We start from the raw sequence: 9635 nt of genomic DNA, 5'->3' as shown, positions 1-9635 counted from the left end.
GCTTTTCATCCTTCGGCTGTTTCCTTTGCCGCCCTCCCTTGGTTGCCGCCTTCCCAGCCGGACAGCTGCTCTGCAGTCTGTGGCTGGAGAAGTGCTTGGCCGGTTGGGAGGGCAAGTACTCTAGCTTTGTTGGATTGTAGCGAAGTGACTGGGAAGCCGGCCAGCCGGCTGTTTTGACAGCCGGTAGGCGTGGTTGGAGGCCGGCTTGTGTTATATAAGTTCGTTAGTCCTTAGCCGTTTTTCGTGTGGGCATCCTTTCTGCCTTTGGCTCTTGCCAGTCGGACAGTCGGTTCTTCGAGCTGCGACTTACAACAAGAGAGGGCTCGGGTGCTGGCACACTACTTGTCTGACTTCAGGTAGAACTTTTAATATAACTTAAGGCGGCCAGTCCCCGGGCCGACTAGTCGAACCCGGTGCCAGATAGAAAATCAAATGTAATAATACATTCATGGGTATGACACTCGTCATTCATAGATAAAGGAGGGCAGTCCCCGAGTGCGCCTCGGGGGGCCCGTTGTCTCGTACTTAATACAAAAAGGTAGCATGATACATACTGCTTTTAACTGTAAAATCTTCTCAGGAGGTTGGCGTTCCATGGTCGTTCCGACTCCTTGCCGGAATCATCCCTCTTGCGTGCTCTTGGCTTCTGTGCGTCGATCAGGTAGTAGGAGTCGTTGCCTAGGGCCTTGCTGACGACGAAAGGGCCTTCCCAAGGGGCCGAGAGCTTGTGCTGGCCGGCTGTTCGCTGGATCAGCCGGAGCACAAGATCGCCCTCTTGGAAGGATCTTGGCTTGACCTTCCGGTTGTGGTAACGGCGCAAACCCTGCTGGTAGATGGCGGACCGGCTGAGTGCTAACAGCCGGCCTTCTTCCAGCAGGTCGACGCCGTCTTCTCGCGCTTCCTTGGCCTCCGCCTCCGTGTACATGGTGACCCGAGGCGAGTCGAACTCGATGTCAGTTGGGATGACAGCCTCGGCACCATATACAAGGAAGAACGGAGTGAAGCCGGTTGACTTGTTTGGGGTAGTACGCAGACTCCAGAGGACAGCCGGCAGCTCATCGAGCCAGCAGCCGGCCGAACGCTCCAGTGGTACGACCAGTCGGGGCTTGATGCCGGAGAGGATGAGGCCGTTTGCTCGCTCGACCTGGCCGTTTGACTGCGGGTGGGCAACGGACGCTAAGTCCAGTCGGATGCCCTGTGTCGCGCAGAAACGTGCCAGTGCTCCCTTGGCAAAATTCGTGCCGTTGTCGGTGATGATGCTGTGTGGTACACCATACCGAGTAGTGATGTCTGCGATGAATGTCACGGCAGTCGGCCCGTTCAGCTTCTTGATCGGCTTCGCTTCAATCCACTTGGTAAATTTGTCCACGGCGACAAGCAGATGTGTCATGCCGCCGCGGGCTGTCTTGAATGGGCCCACCATGTCCAGCCCCCAAACGGCAAAGGGCCAGGTGAGGGGGATGGTCTTGAGTGCAGAAGCCGGCAGGTGTTGCTTGGAACTGAAGACTTGGCATCCTTTGCAGCATTTGACTAATTCCTTGGCATCTTCCAAAGCAGTCGGCCAGAAGAAACCATGGCGGAAAGCTTTGGCGACAAGTGATCTTGAGGCTGCGTGGTGGCCGCATTCGCCTTGGTGGATATCCTTGAGGATTGCTATGCCCTTCTCTGGCTCGACGCAGCGCTGGAAGACTCCAGTGACGCTACGCTTGACAAGTTCTCTGTTTATTATTGCGTATGCTCCGGCTCGGCGTTGCACTAGTCTTGCCGAGATCTCATCAGTCGGCAGCTCTCTGTTGACTAGGAAGTTGAGGATGGGCTGGGCCCATGATGGAGCTGTGACTTCTTCTATTGTCAGTACGGCCACTGTGACCCGGGTGGGTGGGTTGGGTGGTGGAGAGTTGGAGTCGGCCACCGCCTCTTGTGTCGCTGCAGTCCCCGGGCCGACTGCTGCAGTCCCCGGGCCGGGTTCTGAAGTCCCCGAGCCGGGTGCGACTACGGCAGTCCCCGGGCCGCTTGTCGAAGTCCCCGAGCCGCCTGCTGGGTTCCTCCAGTCGGATCCGGCTGCATCAGGGGCGGGCGGTACGAAGATAGAGTCCGATTCTGGAGACGGCTTGATAGACGGTTTGAGGAGGCGCTGGAGAGAGACACCGGTTGGTATAGCCTGTCGGGTGGAGCCGATCCGTGCCAGGGCATCTGCTTGGTCGTTGTCGGCCCGTGGCACGTGGAGGAACTCGCACCCTTCAAAGTATCCACTGATCTGCTGGACGAGGAATCGATAGCTCGCCATGTTTGCGTCCTTGGCGTCCCAGTCGCCAGATGACTGCTGGACCACCAAGTCCGAGTCGCCATAACACAGGATCCGGCGTATGCCGAGCTCTTTGGCTAGCCGGAGCCCGTGTATGAGCGCCTCGTACTCAGCCACATTGTTGGAGGCGGCAAAATGGATTTGCAATGTGTATCTGAGCTTGTCGCCTTTGGGAGAGGTGAGGACGATGCCGGCTCCCAAGCCGGTGCGCATCTTGGACCCGTCGAAGTGCATCCGCCAATGAGTGGAGTCGGGAGCCGGCGGTAGGTACTGGGTCTCGGCCCAGTCGACAAGGAAGTCGGCCAATGCTTGGGACTTGATGGCGGTGCGGGGCTGGTAGAAGATTGTGTAAGGAGCCAGCGCAATGGCCCACTTAGCCACCCGGCCGGATGCATCCCGGCTGCCTATGATCTCGGCAAGCGGGGCGGTGCATACGACCGTGATGGGATGCTCTTGAAAGTAGGGCTTCAGCTTCTTGGCGGCGAAGTACACTCCATAGCACATCTTCTGGTAGTGCGGGTAGTTTTGCTTTGAGGTGGACAGTACTTCGCTTAAATAATATACCGGCCTCTGGACTAACTGGGCTCGGCCTTCTTCTGGGCGCTGGACCACGATGACTGTACTGACCACTCGGCTAGTCGCAGCAATGTAGAGGAGCATGGGCTCCTTCTCAGTCGGCGCCGCCAGGACAGGTGGAGTGGTCAGCATCTTCTTCAACTCATGGAAGGCTTGGTCTGCTTGGTCGTTCCACTCGAAGTGGGTGGATTTCTTCATGAGTCGGTACAGGGGGAGAGCCTTCTCTCCTAGCCGGCTGATGAAGCGGTTTAGGGAGGCCAGGCACCCGGTGAACTTCTGAACGTCTCGCAACTTGGTGGGAATCTCCATTCTCTCAATGGCCTTGATCTTCACAGGGTTGCACTCAATGCCGCGTTCGGAGACCAAAAAGCCTAGAAGCTGGCCGGCTGGTACTCCGAACACGCATTTCTCGGGGTTGAGCTTGATCTGGAATCGGCGCAAGTTGGCAAATGTTTCTTTGAGGTCTTCCAGCAGGGTGCCGCGCTTCTCCGTCTTCACCACAATATCGTCTACGTAGACGTGGGCATTTCTGCCGAGTTGCTTGAGGAGGCATTTCTGCATGCAACGCTGAAAAGTGGCACCGGCATTCCTCAAGCCGAATGTCATAGTCAGGTAGCAGAAAGCTCCGAATGGTGTGATGAAGGCGGTCTTCAGGCGGTCAGCTGGGTCCAACTTGATCTGGTGGTATCCTGAGTAGGCATCCAAGAAACTCAACAGCTCGCATCCGGCTGTGGAGTCTATCACTTGATCAATCCGTGGTAGGGCAAACGGATCTTTGGGGCAGGCTTTGTTGAGGCTAGTGTAGTCTATACACATACGCCATTTGTTGTTCTTCTTCAACACCAAGACCGGGTTGGCAAGCCACTCTGGGAAAAACACTTCCATAATGAAGCCGGCGGCCAGGAGCCGGGCTATCTCTTCTCCTACGATTCTTCTCTTCTCCTCCGACAGTCGGCGGAGAGGCTGCTTGACTGGTTTCGCGTCCGCTCGGACGTGTAGCTTGTGCTCGGCGAAATCCTTCGGAACACCCGGCATGTCCTTTGGGGACCATGCAAAGATGTCTCGATTCTCACGGAGGAAGTCGACGAGCTCGCCTTCCTATTTACTGTCCAGGTTTGCACCAATGACAGCAAACCTCTCCGGGTTCTCCGGGTCCAGAGGTATCTTCTTCGTCTCCTTGGCCGGCTGGAAGGAGCCCTGAGCATCATATTCCTTGGGGTTGGGGGACAGGGCCGGCTGCTTGCCGGCCATGGCCACAACTCGCTCCAGCATCTTCTTCTCTTCAGCAACCACGAGGGACTCGGCCAGTCGGCTGCTGGCTGCAGCGCACTCGATGGACTTCTTGTAGTCGCCGGCTACAGTGATGATCCCCTTCGAGCTCGGCATCTTCATCTTGAGGTAGGCGTAGTGGGGCACAGCCATGAACTTGGCCAGGGCAGGTCGGCCAAGCAAGGCGTGGTAAGGGCTCTCTAGGTCCACTACTTCAAACCAGATTGCTTCTCGGCGAAAGTGATCCTTGTCTCCGAAGAGAACATCCATCTTGATCTTGCCAATTGGGGAACAGGATAGGCCGGGTATGATGCCATGGAACACGGTCCGGCTTGGCATGAGCTGCTTCGCCTTGAGGTTCAACTTCTCCATGGTGTCGCGGTACAGTATGTTGATACTGCTTCCGCCATCAATCAGCACGCGGGAGAATCGGGCAGCTCGCCTCTCCGTCGTGAGGGTGACATCCAACACCAATGCGTAAGAGCCGGGAGATGGCATCACCTCTGGGTGATCGGCCCGGCTCCACCTGATAGGCCTTTCAAAGCAATGCATGAACTCGGGGTTGCTGGAGGCGACTGCGTTGACCTCTTGGTGCTATCGGCGCCGACTGCGCTTGTCTTCAACCTGGCTCATGAAGACGATGTAGGCGGTGTGCTCATCTGGGAACTCATCCTGAATGGCTCCGACTGCTGGTCGAGCAGCCGGCTGCTGGGGGGCTGGAGGGAGCGGGCCGGGAGGCGGAGGCGGCACCAGCCCCTCGCCCTTGGAGATCCGAGTGAGCCAATGGCACTTCCGGGTCATGTGGTTGGACGGCTTTGCGCCGCTGTGGAACTTGCAGGGGGCATCGAGAGTCTGCTCGTAGGAGAAGGCCGGCTGCCAAGCCGGCCTGCCGCCCTTCTTCTTGGGAGCGGGCCGCTCTTCGGGCTGCTCGTCTTCGACAGTGGCCACCTGCCGACTGGTGGAAGGCGGCATAGGGGCCTTGCGCTTGTGGTCGTTCTGGTAGGGGCGTCGGTTGGAGTCGCCAGCCGGCGTCTTGGGAGCCGGAGCGAGCACCTTCCAGAGGCGTCCACTCGGAGCTCGGTCTTCATCGAGGAGTCGGCCGTGGCGTACTTGTCTGCTATGACCAGCAGCTCGTCGAGGGTAGTCGGCTCATCGCAGAGGAGTCGGTGCTTGAGGAGGGTGCCCTCTCGGCACCCGGCGGTGAAGTATTCTATGGCTTGAACCTCGTGCACCCCCTCGCAGGAGTTGCGGAGCTCGGCCCACCGCGTGAGGTAGTCGCGAGTCGATTCGCTGGGCCCTTGGACGCACAAGGAGAGCTGGCGGGGCTTGGGAGGCCGCTTGTACGTGCTGGTGAAGTTGCGGACGAAGACTTCCGTGAAGTCCAGCTAGCTGTTGACGCTGTAGGGCTTGAGGTTGTTCAGCCAGGTGCGTGCCGTGCCTTGAAGCATGAGAGGAACGTACTTCACGGCTACGCGCCTGTTGCCGTTCGCTATGCTGACAGCGGTAGAGTAGTTGATCAGCCAATCTTCCGGCTTCAAGGAGCCGTTGTACTTGGGCGTGTCTCTGGGGAGCGAGAACCCTTTGGGGAAGGGCTCGTCGCGGATGCGGGGGCCAAAGCAAGGCGGGCCGACATCGTCTTCTTCTTCTAGCGCCAGGGATCGCGCTAGGCGGTCGATCCGGTGGCGGGCATCGTTCTCGCCGACTCCTTCGCGGTGGCCTAGTCGGCCACCGAGAGTCGGATGCGTGACAGGCGGCGGGGTGGGATATCTCTCCCCACGAGGCGGGGGGGAGGTGGATTGCCTTGGCGTTCCACCGTTCCGGGGCGGCCTTCTGCGTCGCGCTCAATGGTGATTCGAGTCCGGCTGCGGCTAGCAGCCGGCTCCTTGTCTTTCCTCGCGCGGGCGCCGCTCGCAGTCGGCGACCGGGATGTCGCGGCGTGTTCTCGGCGTGGGGGAGGACTCTCAGCGCGGGCGCCGGCTTCATGTCGTTCTGCGGCCGCGTCGATCAGCTGCTGGATGCGCCTTGTCATGTAGGGGAGCTCATCAGCCCCCAGCCCGTTCAGCTCTTCTGTGGCCGCCTGAGCGGCGCGCAGGTTCTCGAGCGGCGTGGCGTAGACTGGGCGGTCTGCTCCAGCATGCTGGCGATGGCCGCGCCGCGCTTCTTGACGAGGCCGGCTCGGCTCGGCCCGCCATGAGGCGGTGTACCAAAGGCGGCGCGGTCGACTTCGCGCTGGTGAGCCTCAGTGAGGCGTCTCATGGAGGCTATCTTCTGGCCCTCCGCAATGAGGGCGAGGCGGCGTGCCTCAAGCGTCTCGGCGTCGGCGTCGGCCGGGATGGGGACGGACAGGTCGTGCAGCGCCGCTTGTAGGGCGTCGTGGGCGTTCTTGCCCGAGTCGGCTCCGTGGCTGATGACCAGCACCTTAGTGATAGCGCTGCTGCCACTGTCGGCTCGAGGGAGAGGGTCGTCGAAGATCACCACGTCGGTGGGGAAGGCGTCAAGCGATGCCGTGTCGGAGTCGACAAGCATCGGGTCGGTGGAGCCGACCGACTCCAAGTCCACAGCAAGCTCGCTGGAGACGTGAAGCTGGTCGAGGAGGCTGATGAGGCGGCTCTCGGGGTAGTCTGTGCCCGCGTCGGACGCGGGCTCGTCGGAGATGCGAGTCTCGCCAAGAAGGTCGGCGAGGCAGCTCGCCGTGTAGGCGTCGTCGACGCCTTGCTGCGCGTCAGGGCAAGCGCCATCGGGCGTAGCAGGCTGGCTACGCTCGCGGGGGAGGAAAAGGGTTCCCGTCTAGAACAGGTCTCCGGACGACGGTGCACCTGGCCCCACGGTGGGCGCCAAATGTCGGGTGGTAGGTGCGACATATGCCAACGGGTGGCTTATCATTGTGGGAGCCAGTAAGACATCGCCGGTGCCTGGAAACGGGATAAGGCGAAGACATGCACGCCGGCGGATCTTACCCAGGTTCGGGGCTCTCCGTGGAGATAACACCCCTAGTCCTGCTCTGCGGGGTCTCTGCATGATCACTAGATCAATACAAGTAGCTACAAGTGCTCCTTGAGCTGTTTGGCTAGGGGAAGAAGAAGGGCAAGGCTAGCTCTCCTTTTCTCTCTATGTGGTGTGTGAAACTATGTGAGATCCACCCTTTGCATGGGTGTCCCGGGGGGTTTATATAGTCCTACCCCCAGGGGTACAATGGTAATCCGGCTGGGCGCGGGTCCCAGCCGTCAGTGTCTATGCTCGCCGGCTTCTCCGCCGGCCATTGGGGCCCGCCGACTGGTGGGTCCCGCCGGCTGCCGGCCTCTTGGCCGACAGGTCGGCCCCACCGCTTGGGGGCCTTGTCGGCGGCTGGTTACTATTGCCTCGCCCCTGATGACGAGGGCTTTGTCGAGGTAAGCGTGGCTACAGTGTTGCCGCCTTGCGGGCTCTCACTGTTGCCTCACCTCGTCTTGTCTCCTTAATGATGCACATGTTTCGAGGGGGAGAGGTAGCCGGCTATTGGGAGCCGGCTACGCCCCCGGCCGACTAGGGGAGGCCGGGCCGCCTTCGAGCGCCTCTCTGGCTAAAGGGGCCCGCCGCCCGCGGGTCGTACTGGCGCCGGTCGTGGGTGACATTGAGGTCAACATGGCTATAGTGCCGCGCCGGACGGGGGATGGCTGACCCGTATGGCGCCCTGTGGCCATGCCTGTTGCGGGATTCGGGGGTAGTGGGCCGTACTACAGCCACGCCCCGTCTTATCACCATTATGTGGATGCAGTCTTGGTGGGTGCAGTCTTGGTGGGCTTCTAGGGGTCGGCTCTCTTCATGGCCGGCTTCTGGGAGTCGGTCCTCTTGGGGCCGGCTTCCTGGAGTCGGCCATCTCGTAGCTTTCTTCGGGAAGGTTTTTGAGGCCGGGTCGCCTTCTGGTAGTCAGCCCTAGGGATAGCCGGCGGGTGGAAGGCGGCCCCATGCTCTGGATACTTGAAGGCTCGAATGGCCTGATAATTTTTCAAAGAGCCAGGGGGAGTCGGTTAGGCTACCCGTGGCCATTTACTCTGACATGTACCTTGCCGCCACCCCTTACTCCGCTAGCGCAGCTCTGGTGGCGGTCCGAGAGGAGCACCGAGCCAAGGGTGTATCACGCCAAGCCGCTTCCCCAGCCGGAGCGGCACAAGACCCGGAGGGCCCCACAAAGGCTGCGGCGACGCCGGCAAAGGACCAGGCTCGACAAGATGGCGCGCTTGGGCCTGCGGAAGCCCCAACGGGCGACCAGGCTTTGGGGGCTTCGTCCCCTCAGGAGGCGCCCCGGCCTCCGGAAGCTGCGAGCCTTGTCAACGCACCCGCCCTCGTCGAGCACCCTGTGTATTTTGTCAGCACGGTGCTGCGGGACGTGAGGGCACGGTACCCCATGCCTCAGGAGCTCCTGCCCGTGCTCCTGGTGGCCTCGCGCAAGCTGCGACACTACTTCCAAGGTCACCCCATCAAGGTCGTCTCAGCCTACCCGTTGGAGAGGGTGCTCAGGAGCCCCAACTCTGCCGGGAGAGTCACTGAGTGGAACATCGAGCTACAGGCATTCCAGTTGGAGTTCAGCACGACCAGGGTCAACAAGAGAGCCGCGCTCGTTGATTTCATGGCAGAATGGACAGACGCCCCACAGCTCAAAGAAGGCGAGGATAGATCCCTCTTGCCAGGGAGTGAAGCACCAGACGGCTGGGTCGTGTATTTCGATGGCACCTTTGCGCGCAAGGGCGCGGGGGCTAGAGCAGTGCTCATCTTGCCCACTCAAGACAAGCTTTACTACGTTGTGCAGCTCTGCTTCCAGCAAGGCGAGAAGGTCTCCAACAACATAGAAGAGTACGAAGGCCTCATAGCTGGCCTCAAGGCTGCGGTAGCCTTGGGGGTGAAGCGCCTCACCATCAAGGGCAATTCACAGCTCCTCATCAACTTCTCCAACAAGGTGTACGAGCCAAAGGACGAGCACATGGAGGCATACCTCGCGGAGGTACGCAAGATGGAGAAGCAGTTCTTGGGCCTGGAATTGCAGCACGTGCCCCGTGGCACCAACAAGGAGGCCGAAGACATCGCCAGGAGCGCATCCAAGCGGCTACCCCAAGATCCTGGCGTCTTCGAGGAGCAGCTCTTCAAGCCATCGGCAACGCTGCCGCTTTCAAGAACAGCGCTGCCTCTGGAGGCACTCCCCCAACCACCTACCTCGGGAGCCCCGGCCTGTGGCCCGACCTTAGGAGCGCGCTTGCTCTTGGGGCGAGTCTCAGGAGGAGTGCTGGACCAAGGAATTCAAGGAGTACCTGACGCAAGGGGCGCTGCCGGAGAAGGAGGAGGACGCGGAGCGTGTGGCCCGACAAGCCACGGCATACTGCATACAGGACGGTGAGTTGTACAGGAAGCGGCCAAATGACATTTCCCTGTGTTGCATCTCCAGGGAGCAGGGGAAAGAGCTGTTGGTCGACATACACGGCGGAGACTGCGGGCACCATTCGTCATGACGGAC

At 60.3% G+C, this 9635-nt stretch overlaps 1 protein-coding gene across 1 annotated transcript; it reads right to left on the bottom strand.

Moving 5' to 3' along the window:
• Positions 1-1429: 1429 nt before the first annotated feature.
• On the bottom strand, positions 1430-2182 carry LOC123100120 (uncharacterized; the record flags this gene model as incomplete). Its single annotated transcript, XM_044522098.1, has 1 exon — positions 1430-2182. A coding segment is annotated over one exon (753 nt), but the record flags the coding sequence as incomplete, so codon positions are not given.
• Positions 2183-9635: the final 7453 nt, after the last annotated feature.

The sequence above is a fragment of the Triticum aestivum genome, chromosome 4D (genome assembly GCF_018294505.1).
Source record: "Triticum aestivum cultivar Chinese Spring chromosome 4D, IWGSC CS RefSeq v2.1, whole genome shotgun sequence".
Classification (NCBI taxonomy): Eukaryota; Viridiplantae; Streptophyta; class Magnoliopsida; order Poales; family Poaceae; genus Triticum; species Triticum aestivum.
This window is presented reverse-complemented; position numbering and strand designations above follow the sequence as displayed.